Source organism: Oncorhynchus kisutch, linkage group LG29 (genome assembly GCF_002021735.2).
Source record: "Oncorhynchus kisutch isolate 150728-3 linkage group LG29, Okis_V2, whole genome shotgun sequence".
Classification (NCBI taxonomy): domain Eukaryota; kingdom Metazoa; phylum Chordata; class Actinopteri; order Salmoniformes; family Salmonidae; genus Oncorhynchus; species Oncorhynchus kisutch.
Window position 1 is genome coordinate 30,359,286 of NC_034202.2, and position 19,234 is coordinate 30,378,519.

Below are 19,234 nucleotides of genomic sequence, written 5' to 3' on the forward strand. Positions count from 1 at the left end.
CATAGTGGCACACTATCTTACAGGGATTCAATACAATTGATGACTGTCCATTTTCTTGCTCATAGTACATACTAGTTCATCTAGAACATAACATAGTAATACCCAAACGTGCAGGTTCAGTCAGTAGACTACAAGCCATACATAAGTGGCAACCTTAGGTCAAACTTAACATTTACATTTACAATGACATTTTTTGTTAATAAGAGAATGTTCCAGTAAACTATTTTGTCCACTCAATCAAGTGGTTTGATTTTATTTGCACACTTGAATTAAGCACACAAATATTGTCATTAGATACTGAGAACATTTCTTGATTTGATTTCTCAATATTGGACTGATTCATGGTTTCCAGACCACTGTTTCAACTGGCAAGGTATGTGGGTTGCAGGTGTGTCTGTGTCTTTTAGACTTGCCCACACCTGTTTCAGGAGTTCCATCCCAGTATGTCTATCGCCTTACCTTAAGTCCAACAGTCAAAACAGTGAAACATTTACCACTGGAAAATAGTTTCTTACATCATCTCGTGTTTTAGAACTTTTATAAGAATTACTTGCCTGAAGCAGTATCCGATTTAAAGGGATAGATCCCCTAAAAAGACAAGTGGAGAATCATATTAGGTTGTGTTTTGAGGGGACTATACATTTAAAAATGTTGACCTGAGATAAATCAAACTGAGATTACATGAAGGCTTGCTCTACCTCTTCCAGCAAGGTTTTACACTGATAGTTAGATTTAATATTAAACCACACACACGCTCGCTCACACACACACACACACACACACACACACACACACACACACACACACACACACACACAACACACACACACACACACACACACACACACACACACACACACACACACACACACACACACACACACACACACACACACACACACACACACACACACACAAAAAGAGATTCAGGGCTTGTGTGTTAGGGGGAGCTCTGTTTACCATCCAAAGTGCTGACAGTTAGTTTTGATTATCTGTTTCCTGCCCACAGAAAGCACTGGAGAGGCAGACACTGCATTGTTCATCACTGTCTTTGTGGGGGATGGGGGGGACGCTGCTCCTGTTTGAACCCATCCCACCTCCAGGGTTCTATAGAGGGAGGAGTGACTGGGAGGTCCCGGCCACACCCCTCACAAGCCCCATCTCCACCCGTTGGTATTGTGTGTGTGTGCATGTGTGTGTGTGTATGTGTGTCTAGGGGGTGTGGTATAGAGATGGTGACAGGTAGCAGGTTGTGTATGGGAAGAGGGAGGGGAGGGGGGTTATGTAAGCTCATGCTCTACAGTATATATAGGAGTGAGAGGCAGCGAAGAAAAACAGATCTGTTCTGTCCTCTTCCTCGTACAACCACTTACTTTACAATTCTTGATACTGACCCTGCTCAGCTGTAGTCATGACGACCATGCTGCTGAGAGCGCTAGGAGCACTGCTCTGCTCCTTGGTTGTCACCGCTGAGGTTCTTCCCCAAGGAGACTTCAATCTACAGGGGGTAAGAGAGAGAATGAAGAGAGGGATTAACAAATCAGGGATACATTGAAAATCAAATGATGAGGACCAAACTAGAGATTATTATAGATAAAAAATGTACTGAAAAAAATACGAAAAAGAAACTGTGATACAAATGGAAATGATTAAGAGAAATGTGGGAATTCTAGTGACACATTTTCAGATTGAGAATTTCATTTATAAATGATTCAGGGATATTCCAGTATCAGCTCTCACGGATTTAGGATCGAAAAATGCTGTGACCCCACAGACAGGATTGAGAAGGTGTTGTAATCTAATCAAGGCTCGGTTTTTTCAGGTTGCAGGAAAGTGGTACCTGATTGGATTTGCTACTAATGCCCAGTGGTTTGTCAGCCACAGGGCCGGCATGAAGATGGGCACCGCCATGCTGACACCAACTGTTGAAGGAGACCTGGACATGGCATATGCTAGCCTGAAGTGAGTGAGTGAGTGAGTGAGTGAGTGAGTGAGTGAGTGAGTGAGTGAGTGAGTGAGTGAGTGAGTGAGTGAGTGAGTGAGTGAGTGAGTGACTTTCTGCTGATACTGTATGAACTGTATTGTCTCTGTAGCACTGATGGCTCCTGCTGGAGAATGAACCACCTGGCTGAGAAGACAAACCTTCCTGGGAAATTCATCTTCAAGAGCCAGCGTAAGTCTAGAACCTACACACATATACACACACACAGGGCTGGTTATAACCTTTTGTGGGCCCTAAGCGAGATTTGGTTACAGGGCCCACACCTCGCAGAAAAACATTTTAGTGGCCCACCTCTAGACAGTGTAGAGAAACATTCCCTGCAATTCTATACATTTTGCCATGGGGCGAAGAGAAATTGTTGCAGTTTTAAAGTACATTTTCCGCAATTCTACACATTTGGCCATGGGGTGGAGAGAAAACTTTGCAGTTTTATAACTAACTTTGTTATGACTCATGCCACATTAATATGGTCTGAGTGAGAATGACTAACAAAATCGATGGGGGCTCCACAACTGATGATGCACAACCAAATTGCACCTGGTGTATTCTACTATTCTTACCAATGATGTATGTAAACCCTGGATGCTATGTATTAGGCAATGAGAGACTTTGAAGCCACTGGATGGCCATATTGGCACTCCTCAGAAAAGCAGTCCTCCATAGGAATAAATGTAACAACATTACATGTATTTAAGTGTTTATGTTGTTGTAGTGGGGACAGTAACATTAGTACTTTCTAAGTATTATATAAAATATTATATAAACTTGTTTTATATCTTTTCAAATGTTTCATTTTTTTATGTTTAGCTCACACAATATAGTTTAAAAGTATGCACTAAGGTGTCTGTAATAGAACAAGTGTTTCAAAAGCAAATGTAGACTTTTATAAAAGCCTTTCTATAGCTTCCAAAATATATTTTACAACGGTGGGGGAGTGCCAAGATGGAGTCGCGGTGGCTTCAAGACATCGCCCCCTGTCAGTCATCTAGTGTATGTATAAACTGTTTGTTGAGACCCGACTGAGTTCCTAATATATATATATATATATATATATATATATATATATATATATACACACACACACACAAAAATGTGTGTGTCTATTCACCCCTCTCTAGGCTGGAATAATGAAAATGACATGCGTGTCGTTGATGTTAAGTATGATGAGTACGCCCTCATTCACACCATCAAGACCAAGGGAGGTGTTTCAACTGTGCTCAACAAACTGTATGGTAAGTTATTTTCCACTCCTCTGTTAATTCCTATAACTCAGTCTCATTTTGTCACTATTTTTCCCCCATAATTTGTTAGCAATCTTGCATTATAAATGGTATTGTATCCTTCATAGTATATTTAGTCTGCCATGTTCTGCATGTGTGGTGTCTACAGCCCGCGGGACAGACCTGAGCCCTGACCTGCTGCAGAAGTTTAAGCAGTTCTCCCTGGACACTGGCATTCTGCCTGAGAACATTGCTATCCTCCCCAAAAACGGTTAGTCCCATTTCTGTTTGTGACGTGTATTTAAGGGTTCTATTAAATCCATGTTGCGGAAGTTCAGCGTTACAGCGTGGTTGAAATTTAAAGGCAATGTTCCTGCGTTAGCGGAGACTGCATTTCATGGTGCATATGTAACCGCTGCATATGTCTGCTCAATCAGATTTACCTTAACATTTCCAGCCTGCAATCTGTAATGCTTCAGCGGTACAGGTTGAATAGAGCCCTAAATTGAACAATATTTCTGGATAGAAGTGTGGAATGTCTCAGGCCTTCTTTCTCTCTTTCTACAGATGAGTGTCCCGCTGCGTAATTTCATCGATGCTCATCACTTCCAAAGTGTCCTCCCTTGATCCTTCTGCATGGCTTTGCTACTTGATGGGTAGGCAGACACATGGCAACTGTGACAACCAAGAACCACCTTAAGCTGCAGTGACCCATCTGGTTCCGCCTTAACCTGCAGCTACGCTACATTACCCACTGAAGCCTAGTTTTCCACTTCCCCGATTTGTTCCAATAAAATACTGTCTGGTGCTTTATCAGTTTGTCAGGCATCCCACTCTTATATATGACGGTATTTAATACTTCTGATCCTAAGTAATACAAGCTGCTTTAGAAGTCTGATCACATGTATGCCCTATTGTAAAACCCAGCTGTAAAAGAAAATGTTACCCTACTCCTTGCAGTTATTAGTTGACAATTACACACAGGGCCTTCAGAAAGTATTCACAACCGTTTACTCTTTCCACATTGTGTTGTGTTACAGCCTGAATTTAAAATGGATTCCATTGAGATTTTGTGTCAATGGCCTGTGGTGGATAAAGTTACCCAATTGTCATACAGATCAGAGGCAATAGGGATGACCAGGGATGTTCTCTTGATAAGTGTGTGAATTGGACCATTTTCTTGTCCTGCTAAGAATTCAAAATGTTACTAGTACTTTTGGCTGTCTGGGAAAATGTATGGAGTAAAAGGTACATTATTTTCTTTTGGAATGTAGTGAAGTAAAAGTAGTCAAGAACATAAATAGTAAAGTACAGAACCATAAAAACTACTTAAAGTATTTTTACAACACTGACTGTCCTACACACAATACCTCATAATGTCAAAGTGGAAATATGTTTTTAGAAATGTCGAGTCAATAAGTATTCAAGCCCTTTGTTATGGCAAGCCTAAGTAAGTTCAGGAGTAGAAATGTGCTTAACAAGTCACATAAGTTGCATGGACTCACTCTTTGTGCAGTAATAGTGTTTAACATGATTTTTGAATGACTACCTCATCTCTGTACCCCACACATTATCATCTGTAAGGTCCCTCAGTCGAGCAGTGAATTTAAAACACAGATTAAACCAAAAAGACAGAAGTTTCCAATGCCTTGCAAAGAAGCGCACCTCATTAGTAAATGGCAAAACAATTAAAAAAGCAGACATTGAATATTATTTTGAGCATAGTGAAATGATTAATAGCACTTTGGGTGGTGTATCAATATACCCAGTCACTACAAACATACAGGCGTCCTTCCTAATTCAGTTGCTGGAGAGGAAGGAAACTGCTCAGGTATTTCACCATGAGGCCCATGGTGACTTTAAAACAGTAAAATGGCTGTGATAGAAAATTAAGAATGGATCAACAACATTGTAGTTATGACAGAGTGAAAAGACGGAAGCCTCTAAGGAATAAAAATATTCCAAAACATGCATCCTGTTTGCAATAAGTCGCTAAAGTAAAACTGAAAATGTGGCAAAGAAATTATCTTTGTCCTGAATACAAAATATTAGGTATGGGGCAAATCCAACACATCACTGAGTACCACTCGTCATATTTTCCAAGCATGGTGGTGGCTGCATCATGTTATGGTTATGCTTGTCATTGGCAAGGACTAGGGAGTTGTTTAGGATAAAAAAATAAAAGGAATAGAGCTAAGCACAGACAAAATCCTAGTGGATAACCTGGTTGTCTGCTTTCCAACAGACACTGGGAGACATTCACCTTTCAGCAGGTCAATAACCTAATACACAAGGCCAGATATACACTAGAGATGCTTATCACGACGACATTCAATGTTCCGGAGGGGCCTAGTTACAGTTTTGACTTAAAATCGTCTTGAAAATCTATGGCAACACTTGATAATGGCTGTCTAGCAATGATCAACAATCAACTTGACAGAGCTCAAATAAAAAAATATATAATAATGTGCAAATATTGTACAATCCAGGTTTGCAAAGCTCTTGGAAACTTACCCAAAGACTCAGATGAAATCGCTTCTAAAGGTGATTCTAACATGTACTGACTCAGGGGTGTGAATACTTACATCAATTGGATATTTCAGTATTTAATTTCCAATACATTTTCAAAAATGTCTAAAAACATGTTTTCACTTTTATAAAAAAATTAAAAAATCCATGTTTTATTCAGGCTGTAACAAGAATATGGAATAAGTCAAGGGGTATGAATACTTCCTGGAGGCACTGTATTGGTCAATTATTAAAAAGACAAACAAGCAGGTAAAATACTTTGCTTTTATTATCTTTTTTCATATCTTTTTTTAACAAATACATCAAGTACATCCATAACAACACGGTTCTGATTCCTCCTTTTATGTAAGTGTTTACATCTACACACTTTTTACAGATTTGTGTACAAAACAATAATTTACGTCCCATAGAATTCTAGTTACACTGAACTATACAACAAATTTCATGATGATGAAATAAATATAAAAACTAAAAATGATCACAGGGGAAGGAACTGTCGAAGCCAGAGTACAAACATACCACGAGTTACATCTCTCTTCAGGGAACTAATACTGGTCACTGACATAAGTAGATGGGAGAATCTCAATCGCATACTCATCGCATCCTCTTCTTCTCAAAATCCAATGGAGAAGGTCAGAGGGGATGGACCTATGGCTCTCTCATCCAATAGGTTTTGAGGAGCGTGTAATGTTGTGGTCATGAATTAGTGGTACCAGATAGTGTGCATCCTCACTCCGAAGGCCTTGCTGGCGCTGCATCACACTTCAGTTAGGTGTCTGATAATCAAGCTTATTAGGGGTAAAATAATGTGTATAAAGAGGGGTTTATGGGTTGGAGTTGATACTGCTTACCTGTATATTAGATCCCTCTACCACGACGGCATGGTTGGCCACATCTAGTATCTCACTGTGTTAAGAAGCGAATCAACTAATAAACCTTCTCTGAAGCTGCAGCTTTTACAAATGCCTTGGCTATTTGTTATGATGCAGTCAACTCCTTCACCGGACAGACAGTTCTCCTCAGGACAACAACGACAGTTCTCAGAATACCAAAGATAAGACAACAGGGAGATGTGGGGTCAGACTACCAGGAAGCACAATAGATACATTAACTGACATCCCTCACAACAGGCATACACACAAGCAAGCACTCAACTACATACAACACACATACTCTTCGTGTCTCAGCGTTCAAAGCATCAGGTATAATTAATGAGTTCATGACTACTGCATTCATAATTCTTAAAATAAATTGGTGGCAAGTGCTATTAGAATTGAGTTAATCTCAACCACTCTGCTCAGTGGATCTGCTTTTTCTCTCAGCAGGTGAGTGTCCATTTTATTGTGTGAATACAAACAGCTTGTAGATCATATTTGATCTTAGTCGTGTGCCAAGTTAAAGTAGACTTAAAAATTGCCACTTTAATAAAGAACTGATTGTGGCTGTGGAGTAAAAACAATGAATCTACAAAGACCTCCGAGAGACCTGCGACTCTTGCACATTCTGCCATGCAATACTGTCACCAGCAGGGGGACATGCAGATAAAGTGCAAGTCAGTACAGGGCTTTGTCACCTTATTCCATAGGCCTTACACCGGTATATGTACACGTAAATTCCTTTTCAGTTGCAGGAAAGTTGGCTTGAGAGTCATTGCGGTAAAAATAATAGATGTTCCCTGTTAATGCAGCAGACACACACGCACACACACTCACACACACACATTCAATTGATTACGGTGTGGTGGTGGTTGCATTAGTGTTGTTCTGGTGGTATGAAGGGTGGGCAGTGCCAGGATCACTCTGCCTGCACCAAGTCCTTGTGGTGGCGTGCGATATGCTGGTTCTTCTCCGAGGGCCTGCGGAAGCCTTTAGAGCAGATCTCACAGCGGTGGGGGTAGTCTTTTGTGTGGATGGAGATCACATGGCGCTTGAAGCCTGAGGCATCCCCACTGCTGTAATCACAGTACTGACACTGGTACACCCTCCTCTCCCTGGGCCCTGTGGCCAAGCCCGCAGCACTAGAACTAGCACCAGGCACCAAAACCTGCTTCTTTGCCACCGGTGCACTGGCAGAGGCAGAAGCAGGGGAAGGTCCCAATAAGGTCCTTTTGGATCCGTTCTTTTCAGGAGAGGCCTGTTGCTCCTTGGTGTGGACTGATAGGATATGGCGACTGAGCACAAAGGGGTCCGCGATCTTGAAGTTGCAGTGTCGGCACTGGTGCAGTTTCTTGGCACGGTGCGACGCAGAGTGCTTCTTCAGTTCAGACGGCCGGTGGAAACCTTTATCGCAGACTGCACATTTGTGGGGGTAGTCCTTGGTGTGCACTGATATGATGTGGCGCTTCAGGTCACTGGAGTTGGAGCTCTTGTGTTCACAGTGGGCACACTGGTGGGTTTTGGCCTCCTCGTGCGTCAGCCCGTGCTGCAGCAACTCCTCCTCCTCAGCAAAGGTCTGGAAGCAGCGTTCACACTTGAAGGGCATCTCTTTGCTGTGCTTGGTCTTGACATGCGTCTTCAGGTTGGAGGAATCAGCCGACTTGTAGTCGCAGTAGAGGCAAGAGTAAGGCTTCTCGCCGGTGTGCGTTCGCATGTGTTTCTTCAGCTCGGAGGGGTGCCGGAAACCCTTGCCACATTCCACACAAATGTGGGGAAAGCTCTTACTATGAACGGCCAGCAAGTGGCGATTGAGCAGTCCTTGTTCAGCCGTCTCATAGTCACAGAATTTGCACTTGTGCATCTTGTTGGCCTGTGAAGGCACAGGGCTCTTGGGCTCACGGTGGTGGTGCTGCAGTCGATGGGAGAACAGCGCCGCCTGCTGGTGGAACTCCTTGCCACACACCTCACACTCAAACAGAGCCTTGTTGCTCAGCGTGTGCACCTCCATGTGGTTATGAAGGCTGGCCTTCTTGTTGGTGGTGAAGTCACAGTCCGTGCACTGGTACTTTTTCCTGGTCAGGACATCCTGGTGGTGGTTTTTGGTGTGGCGCTTCAGGAAGCCTCGCGACTTGAACTTCTTGCCACAGAGCATGCAGGGATATACTGTCAGAGGCTGGCCATACGGACCAATTATGATGGCTAGGGTGGGAAACAGCGAGAGAGAAGAAAATTAGGGCAGGTACATGACTCACAGATATCACTTGACGGTGTAAAAACAACAGATGGTCTGTATTCAAAAAATTTAACGTGAAAACCCAAGCCATAGAATCAGTACCAGATAGTTATTTTGTCCCATCTGACAGCTGTGTACCTGTCTGGACCTGGCGAGGCTCAGCCCTTGTTCTCTTGTTCTTGTTTCGTTGCCTGTTGAGCTTGTCCGCTCCGTCTGATTCATCAATGTGCAGCAGAGCACTGGCAGCACCGTTTCTGTTCTCACAGCTCTCACTGTCCTCAGAACCTGGAATAACACAGCAAACGTTCGATGCAAATGCACACCTTCTCTCACCCCTGCTAGAGCAGCGATACTTATCACTACAGAAGGCAGGTGAGCAAGAAGACATTATCTGCCTTGTTATTAAACTGTATGGTTGTATGTAAATTGTGTTACTGACCATACGTGGCTGCCCAGGCCACAGGCATGAAGTCCTTGCTGAGAGCCGTGCCGTCGTACGACCGCTCGTGGGTCACTGGTTCCTCACCCCCCACCACCACCTCCATATAAACCTCATCAGATATCTTTGATGAACCTGCAGGGTAACATACTAGTTACAACACAACCGTAAAACACACACACACACACACACAGAATTGATCACTTACCATGGTCCCCCTGAGACATGTACACCATCTTCTCTCGGAGCGTTCGGCCTGTAGAGTCCGTCAGTGCCACATCCTCTGTGTCTCCATCACTGATGTCCACTGTTTCTCCTACACAGACAACCACACACTGATATAATACTCCTTGGTGATCAACTATTATAGGTTATAGAATCCCTCTTTCCTGAGGTACTAAACATTATTCATATGTCTCCTTACCCAGGTCATCCTCCCCAGAGTCTGCCTTGAAGATGTACACCTTGATCACCTCCTGGCCGTCCTCATCCTTCTCCACCTCCTGGTCCTCCTCGGCTCCCTCCACAGTCACCTCTGTGCCATCGTCTGACACCATCTTGCCTGCCTCATCCACTGGAGGAAGACAAAAAGAGAGAGACAAGAGTGAGAGATCCATTCACTACTGGTCATTAGTTTAACTGTAATATTTTCTTTATAAAGAGGCCAGATGACAGTGGTATTGATGTAGAACTGGAGAGGAGAGAAGCAACCTGGTACTCACGGGAGATCATCAGGTAGTCCCCACAGCCGTCTGTGTCTTGCTCTGGGTCCAGTTCATCCTGGGTATGCCCATCTGCGACCATCACATCCTCAGGAATGTCCCCCATGGCAACACCTTCGTCCTCCCCCTCCAGTGACATCACACACGTCTCCACGGCAACATCCTCATCCTCATCACAGTGCACATACTCAGACACCACGTCCTCAACAGCATCCTGGATCACCAGCTCGTCTGAAGCAAATCCATGCACCGCCATTCCCTCCCCCTCCCCTTCCGACACCAGCACAGTCTCCTGCAGCTCCACCACAAACTCCTCCCCTGCAGCACCACCCTCATCTGGAACACATCAACACAGGAACAGTTGGATATATTCAGCATAGGCCTACATAAACATGTTGCAGAAAACACATTCATGCACTCACAGACAATAACAGCAAAAAACTAAAAACTTGGAAGAAATGTTAGATTTTTGTGCAGAACAACGAACAGTACAGGGAATTACTTGAATGCGCAAACAAAATGTTGCTATTACCTGATCCATGGAGAATGATTTTAGGCTCTTGGGAATGTAGTGCCAGCCTGGTCTCGTCCTCATCCATTGTCCTTACACCTCATTGGTCACTGCAGCACTGGAGGCAATAATTGACCAGACAAATCAGTCACATGGGCCTAATGGCAACCAAAATGAGTCTACCACAGGGGGGCAACTTTCACTGGGGACAGGGGAGACAACATATTCTAAAATTACATTTTTGTTCCCCCCATTTGATCATTGCTGTGTGATACTAAAAGTGTCATAGGTGTGCTTAAGAACCATGAAGAAGCCTCAGAGCTGTTGGGTTAGGTTGTTTGCCGGTTTCAGCAGGCAGGATTTAGGACAGCACGGAAACCACTGAGCGTGCGGACAGGCTGTATGAAGGCAGAGCTATTATTATAGGACCAGCACGGTGGTGCTGCTTCCTGCATCTGCTGTGCATTTTCTCCAGGTTGTAAAAGCAAGCAGAACAGAAACTGGCTACGTTTTATTTGATTGATGCAGCTGGCAAGGTAACTGTTGTTTGACTTAACAGAAAAAAAGTATGTATTCTCAGTGCTGAGATAGTAGCGTAACTGACATGTAACATGACATGTTTGATCCCTCAAGAAGTTCTGTCTGAAGAGAACTAACTAGCTAGCTAATAGCTGCCACAGTTCTAGCCTCTAGCAATCTGTCAGATAGCAGCATCTAACAGCTGTTCTGTGTATGGAAATGTTTTGTAGCCTTTTTGTCCCGTTTCAACAGAAGCAACTTAACTTGCCTAGTTTATGCTAGTTGATGTAGAATTAGAGCTAGTCAAAAGTTGGCTAACGTTAGCTAGCCAGCTCACTAATTTCAGCTATTATTTTTGCCTCAATCACACTAGACCTAAATCAAACGAGGAAACCAGTGACCAAAAAATGAGGGACAATATTCATTCAGACATTTTTTTGACAACGCAATGTGATTTTATATTAGTCACTATAGCAATGTAACGTTATTGATCTGTCAGTTTCTCTAGCTAATTCCCTACTTTTCACTCTGACATAGTATAAACAGCTCTACAGGCTACACTGTCATGGTGCACAGTCAGTACACAACACTATGTTCATCATATCTTAGCAGATCAGATTGTGACAGGTGTCCCAGCAGGATCAGACAGCCAGGGAAGACCAGTTTACAGAGCTCAGGTGAATATTGCAGTATATAAAAATCAGTGAATGGAAACAAAGTTCCATCTTGCGTTGATGGGTTGGCTACAGTCTGGGATCAATTATTCAACCACGGATGCTGTTCTTGGATAATATAATGTATAAATGTACCACGGTCATTATTTTTCAAGCCTCGTCTGAGCAGAATCAGTTGGTGACAGGGGACTCAGCATGGTCAGGCAACCAGGGAAGACCAGTCTCACAGCACTGAGGTGAACTTTTGCAGATACAACACTTTATTATCTCTGTGTAGAAAACACTGGACAAGCCAGACGCTTCATAGATTGAAACTATTTTAAGGCAGTCTGACAAATCTCTAAAGTTGATTTCCAAAAAGTATCAAGGCTTGAGAGGCTTTTCCCAATGACACAAAACATTCCAAGCAAAAATGTGAGGAAGACCTGGAGACACTATTGATGATGATGAATGGATACTGATATGTTTGAATGTCCAGTAATGTTCATGTATAGCGGCTAAGAAATGCATTGCTATTAATTGGAAGGTTGGTTATCTTCCCACAATGTCACAATGGATGGCAGAAATGTCAAGATATGCATCACTAGTAGAGGTCGGACGATTAATTAGAACGGCCGATTAATTAGGGCCAATTTCAAGTTCACAACAATCGGCGCCCAAAAATACAGATTTTCAATTGTTACATTTTTTAAATAAATGTATACCTTTTATTTAACTAGGCAAGTCAGTTAAGAACACATTCTTATTTTCAATGACAGCCTAGGAACTGTGGGTTAACTGCCTTGTTCAGGGACAGAACGACAGATTTTCACCTTGTCAGCTCAGGGTTCCAATCTTGCAACCGCACAGTTAACTAGTCCAATGCTCTAACCATTGCACTCCACAAGTAGCCTGCCTGTTACGTGAATGCAGTAGAAGCCAAAGTAAATTGCTAGCTAGCATTAAACTTATCTTATAACTACTAATCCAGTTTAGCAGGCAATATTAACCAGGTGAAATTGTGTAATTTCTCTTGCGTTCATTGCACGCAGAGTCAGGGTATGTGCAACAGTTTGGGCTGCCTGGCTCATTGCGAACTAATTTGCCAGAATTTTACGTAATTATGACATACTTTGAAGGTTGTGCAATGTAACAAGAATATTTAGACTTAGGGATGCCACCCGTTAGATAAAATACCGAACGATTCCGTATTTCACTGAAATAATAAACGTTTTGTTTTCGAAATGATAGTTTCCGGATTCGATCACATTAATGACCAAAGGCTCGTATTTCTGTGTGTTATTATGTTATAATTAAATGATTTGATAGAGCAGTCTGACTGAGCAGCAGCAGGCCCGTAATCATTCATTCAAACAGCCTAATGGCTGGTGTAACCAATGTGAAATGGCTAGCTAGTTAGCTGGGTGTGCGCTAATACTGTTTCAAACTTCACTCGCTTTTAGATTTGGAGTAGTTATTCCCCTTGCGCTGCAAGGGCCGCAGCTTTTGTGGAGCGATGGGTAATGATGCTTCGAGTGTGGCTGTTGACGATGTGTTCCTGGTTCGAGTCCAGGTAGGGGCGAGGAGGGGGACGGAAGCTATACTGTTACACTGGCAATACTATAGTGCCTATAAGAACATCCAATAGTCAAAGGTATATATGAAATACAAATGGTATAGAGTGAAATAGTCCTATAAATACTATATTAACTACAACCTAAAACCTCTTACCTTGGAATATTGAAGTCGCATGTTAAAAGGAACCACCAACTTTCATATGTTCTCATGTTCTGAGCAAGGAACTTAAACGTTTGTTTACATGGCACATATTTTACATGGCACATATTACTTTCTTCTCCAACACTTTGTTTTTGCATTATTTAAACCAAATTGAACATGTTTCATTATTTATTTGACGCTAAACGATTTTATTGATGTCTTATATTAATTCAGTATTGTTGTAATTGTCATTATTACAACAACAACAACCAAATTTAACGGCCGATTAATCGGTATCGGCTTTTTTGGCACTCCAATAATCGGTATCGGTATTGAAAAATCATGATCGGTCGACCTCTAATCACTAGATTTGAATCATTACAAGATGAATAGTATACTGTGCAACTTTCATAATGTATGGGCGCCTTATGTGGAATACTGTATGGCGAAAGGGGTCTGTATTGAAAACATTAGAATCTTTTAGTTGAGCAGTTGCAAATAAACACTTTTTCCATGGCACACAAAACACCTGTCTGATTTGAGCCAGTCTCAGTGGACTAATCAATTGGAGGCCACAGGGATGCCAGTCCAAGAATATGAGGATTGTGGCTCAGATGCACACGGCACATCTTTCTCCCGCCAATTTGTGGGTATTCAATGTTTCATCATTTCATTGTGTGCATTGTTTTCTGTGTATCAATTCCCCATTACATATAATCACCAGTAGTAGCCTACATTTACCGTTAATTCCCATAATTTCTCATCTGGAATGTGTTTGGTTATTCTAATTTCTGTTAATGCATTCAATATATTATTATTATTAGTCATTTACCGTTCTCATTATCGGAGTGGACATCTGTTTTGCAGAACTCACAATTTATGCTACACTTGAGAAGCACGTTTTTGTTTATTTAATTCCATTTAAGAGTTTTGTCAATTTATTTATCGTCTTTTGTTTGAAACGTTCCTGTCAGTCAAAGTTTAGTAAGGATGAGCACCCGATTACGCATATAGAAGTAGGACTAGTCTACCTGGCCTCCGCACAAATGTAGGCATATAAATGTGGCCATTGGGGATGTCTGAGTATTTCTGATTGCCTTAATTCACCACCACTAATGAGCTGTGGAGCTTCTCAAAGCCATTTCCCCCCTCAAAACAGCAAGTAAATGAAGTCTGTTTTTATAATCAATTGATAATGACAATATTTCCAGCTCTCCCTTTCGATAACCACTCGGCATGAAAGGGGAAAATGGAACGTTCTGATCCAGTGGAAACATTATAAAATATTTGATTACTTCCTATCCCTTGCACAAATAGCCTACAGATGTGTCTGCCTGGAGCAACTAGGGGGCCCAGAATATTTCATACAATGTTTCAAGTTTGCTGGCAGGAGATTTCGGGGCAACCCAGTTTATACAATGTTTCAAGTTCTTTACAGACAGGCCAATCGTAGCCAATGTGATTTATAGGATATTTATTTTTATCAGGATATTTTCTACCTGCAGGCTGCAATGTTTTCATGTGTTGGCTTTATGTAGGCTATTTTTACATAGTTGACAATGGCAATAAAAGTTACTTTTAGATTTATAGAGTTTTAATTTAAATAGAATGTCGATTAACCACAAACAATGATTTTTAGATACAAAGACTGTTATAAATTAAATGAAACTGTTCTATGAAAACGAGCATATGAAAATCATAACTGGCATGCAGATTAGTAGAAATGTTTAATAAATTGGCACTCCAAATGTAGCCCATTTACTGGCAACTTCAGGAGCGTAGCGCCAGAATCTGCGAAGGCCAGCAGCAGTGGGAGGAAGGGGGTCAGGAACAGGTTTTTTCTTTCTTCTGGTTAGGCTATCTTGATCTCTGGCTCCCTTGAGTCATATGTGTGTCTTAATTATTTAATAAAACAGTGTGCTTAAAGCATCAGACAAGGTTTGTAGCCTACATATAGGGAGGGTGTGTCTGTATAATGGTAAAATACACGTTTAAACATTTTGACTAAATTGATTGGTCGAAAGAAAAGGCTACTTTTGGTTGACCAATATAATTTTTTTGTCAGGGACAGCCCTGGTAGAAATACAGGAAATGAGCTTTAGAAAAATCCTGAGCGAGGTCCCCCCCTGCCAGTTTGTCCCATAGTCTACCATATTCAAATCCTAAATCTCAAACATATTTTTCTCTCTAACAAGAAGCAATCATGCTACAATGTAACATATATCATTAAGCACATGTATTTCACATCCTGTGAAATGTAGCCATGTCCCAATCGGTCTAGACATCAATTATATTGGTCTGCACTTCATTTAGGGGCAATCTAAACTAGCTAGCTATTTTACTTGGCCTACTGCCTAAACCAAAACGAGGAAGGGTATAGGCAGCGATTAGGTTTATTACATCTGTGATAGGAATTAAAATATCATTCTTTTGTTGTAATGTGCTTTGACATAACGAGTGACGTTTTCAGCCATGCAAAAACATTACTATCTTAATCCTCATAGTCTTGCAATGTGAAGGAATCCATGTGGTTACTTGCCGAAATGCATCGAGACAAAAAGGGTTTGGGCAACGTGCCGTTTAATTTCTCGTCCAATTCACCCACCCCCATGGTCAAATCTGACAGCAGTGGTGTGGGAGCGCGAGACAGGCAGTGCAGCTGCATAATGAGCTGATCTGACTCAAAACCTCTAGCTGGCCTAACATGAAAATAGGAACGAACTCAGTACAAAAACGACTGGTATAATGTATATTTACGCAAGAAAACATTTAAGACTAAAGGTCTGCAAGCAAACAAAATAAGGACATTCCACCAAATTATCTGGCGGTCGTAATAAAATGGTTACGTCATACCTAATATAAATCAAGTAGATCGTCTAGCTAAATGTGGTTAATGTTGTTTGGGGCAGCTTTGAGCAAGCTAACATAAATGGAAACATGAGTTTCATGACAAGAGCCCACACATCCATCCGATAGTCAATATCAATGCATGTTGTAGCTATTTCGCGAGCCACCTGAAAGGTTTATAGCTAGGTAACTATGGCGGCTACCCTGGCTAGCTAACGCCCATTTCCTTCAGTGTTTTCAAAAACAGAAGTACGCCATTTTGTGTTGGAGATAACTGGACAAACATTTTGCCCACTATTGCATAATAATGCATGCACAGTATCATATTTGAACATGGTGGCTACTATTGTATTTTGTGGGGGTATCTGACTAGCAGACTAATGTTACCGATGTTTAGAAAAATCGCCCTCCCGGATTTTCTAGGCCGTAATTGTGGCCTGCTTTAAGGCCTGGGCCCAAATAAGCAAGAAAGGCCCAACTCCTCGTGCGCTTCTCCGCTTGTCAGATAGAAAAATAGAATAATGTAAACGCAATCACATATGCAAGGCATGTCATATGCTCCGTGCACATGAAAAAGCGCAAGATAACCTGCTTACCAGATTTTGTAGTACGGGTTGGCCTCTCTCCGTCGCTCGATTTCCAGGCCGTCCGGTTTCCCCAGACTCGGGCAGGATTCAATCGGGAGTTTGCGCTAGCTGGGCGGGCCGCTGAGGCGCAGGGAGGGAGGGGCCGAGACTTTCGAAGCTCCACTGATACTCAGAATCGCTACAGCCCCCAGCTCCGCCAGCACCAAGGCCGCCGTCAGCATTCACGTCACAGCCCGAAAGTCGTAGGAAAATGCGGAAGAAGTCTGGAAACCTAACTGGTAATTGCAGGCAGGCCACGATCAGGGACTCAACACCGCGTCTGTTTGCTTTGCATACCTTTTGAAAGACTGGTTTAGTTTGTTCATGTATTGGTTCATTGAATGTCTCTAAAAATCAAGAACAAACTGCGAGAACTTTAACTGCTGCCGCCATTAATTAGCAAGATACTGTTATTTTACATCTATATTTAGCCCTGTATAAAACCCTTGGTTTGTTACTACCAACTTACACTACAGGTTAACTTCACGGCTACATATTTGCCATTGATTGACCACTTCTTCTTGGTCATTTGACACTATTTATTATTACAGTTGATATTCCTTGATCTTCTCTCTTGCCTGCAATTTGATGTCTTTTGAGATAAGAACATATTTTGAATGTAGCAAGAGAGAGACCAGCTGACAGGGGGGTCGATTTCTTCCTGTGCTGAGGGACACGCTCTACCACATGTACGGTAAAAGCCCAGGTCTCGTGTAGAAGCAGTAAAACACTTACACAAACAGTAGCCTATTCCCCAAGAAGTGTCTCCGTGCACAAAGCCCCACCTGTTAGCAGGGGACACGTACTTCTACAGCACCCGTGACACTAATAGTGTAGCGGGAGAGAGAACAGCATCGATTTTACAGTTTTACCTGTAATACGAAAAAACAGGCCTCAGCTAAAGGCAATAGACCACTCACAGTCACACACTGTATTACACAAAATACTTTATACGATTTGTGTGCAAAGAACAGAAAACTAACCCACCCATATGAGTGGAGCAGGGTAATGCTACCCATAGTAATTTTAATTCTGTATCCTTTAGTCTTTTCCAAGTGAAGTTCTACAGTAGTTCAGGTGGGCATCACATTGTCCAGAGCAGAGTTTCACTGCTTCCTCTTCCCACTCAAAATCGGAGAGGGAATCTTCACTGGAGTCTTCCTTCAGTCCCAATGGCACAACTATCTGGGGTGCTTCACAATACTTCCTTCCATGTCTTTTTCTCTTGTCTAATTTTGGGCAGGTTCCATTCTCTAATGGTTGGTTTTATTCCTCTGTTACTTCATTATTCTCATCCTGTAGAAAGAAACTGATTGGGAATCAAGAATGGCTACCAGTACATGAAAGTGGCTTCTTCTATGTCCTGTTTTCTAATGCACAGTGTATTGATCAATGTAAAAATAACCAAGCAAGTAGAATTTATGGTGTGCATGAATATGTTGGATGTAGACTCACCTTCAGTGTACTGTCGTGGAAATTTCCTCTATTTACCTAATCATGGGAGCAAACCACACACACACGTCAGAGTTAGTTATAAAAGTCCATCTTTAATTATATGAGCTCTTATCACAATCCTGTGACTCTCAGATAAATTCAGTGTCTCCCCAGTGAATTTTCTGAGAGTCCCCTTACAATGCAACTGAGTTCCTTTAATAGCAAAGACACACATAGTCAGACCGCATAGACATAACTCATCGTTCAGCTTTGTCTCCTTTCCCAAACCTCAGAACCATAAACCAAATCCTCGATATCAACAGGCATATATCAAATTGTCATTTAGATACAACCACTCTTAAATACAAACTCCTGGACAAACTCATAGGACTCAAACAGATAGGAGACTGACCACACAGGTCAACAAAGAGGGAGCATAGAATGATTCCACACTCCTTTCCCCCCCATGAGAAAAGTAGGGAGTAAAAGATATGTTTACACATGATGACACTTTGACCTCTCCCCTCTCTCAGCGGCCATGCAACTTAGTTTTGACATAGAACAGATAACTGCAACCTCACCACAGAATTACACAAAAATACCATTCTGATGGGAAGTAACTTACACACATTTGATGAATATTAAACATCTTACAAATGTTACCAACATATTCTGATAATTCCACGACAGTACCCCCAAGGATATACAGATGTGTCTTGCGGGCAGCTGTGGTGCAGTCACGGGGCGAGTTGAGGGGAGGGGTATGGAGTTAGTGGCAGGTTGTGAGGGATGGGGTGTTGTAGAAACCACAGAAGAGGGTGGTGCAGCAGGAGACCTATGATCAAGTGAAGACTATATTGCAGTCTGTCACGAGTCATAAACCACAGTTACTCAAATAATGTTAC

The 19,234-nt window shown here is 42.1% G+C and overlaps 2 protein-coding genes across 3 annotated transcripts; one reads left to right on the top strand and one right to left on the bottom strand.

Moving 5' to 3' along the window:
- Positions 1-1,304: 1,304 nt before the first annotated feature.
- LOC109874020 (lipocalin) lies at positions 1,305-6,006 on the top strand. Its single transcript, XM_020465755.2, has 6 exons — positions 1,305-1,507; positions 1,823-1,962; positions 2,094-2,173; positions 3,121-3,234; positions 3,392-3,493; positions 3,790-6,006. The coding sequence occupies exons 1-6, from the start codon at positions 1,412-1,414 to the stop codon at positions 3,807-3,809; spliced, it is 552 nt and encodes a 183-aa protein (XP_020321344.1). The 5' UTR covers positions 1,305-1,411; the 3' UTR covers positions 3,810-6,006.
- LOC109873766 (zinc finger Y-chromosomal protein 1-like) lies at positions 5,478-17,714 on the bottom strand. 2 transcript variants are annotated; one of them, XM_031809408.1, is made up of 8 exons: positions 17,631-17,714; positions 10,553-10,649; positions 10,021-10,356; positions 9,723-9,872; positions 9,507-9,614; positions 9,299-9,433; positions 8,998-9,144; positions 5,478-8,825 (listed from the first exon to the last, which is right to left on the bottom strand). In XM_031809408.1, exons 2-8 carry the CDS (start codon positions 10,617-10,619, stop codon positions 7,546-7,548), a joined length of 2,223 nt encoding a protein of 740 aa, XP_031665268.1. In that variant the 5' UTR covers positions 10,620-10,649; positions 17,631-17,714; the 3' UTR covers positions 5,478-7,545. The 2 variants fall into 2 exon arrangements, with proteins under 2 accessions (XP_031665268.1, XP_020321060.1); XM_020465471.2 differs by lacking the exon at positions 17,631-17,714 and adding an exon at positions 16,866-17,263.
- Positions 17,715-19,234: the final 1,520 nt, after the last annotated feature.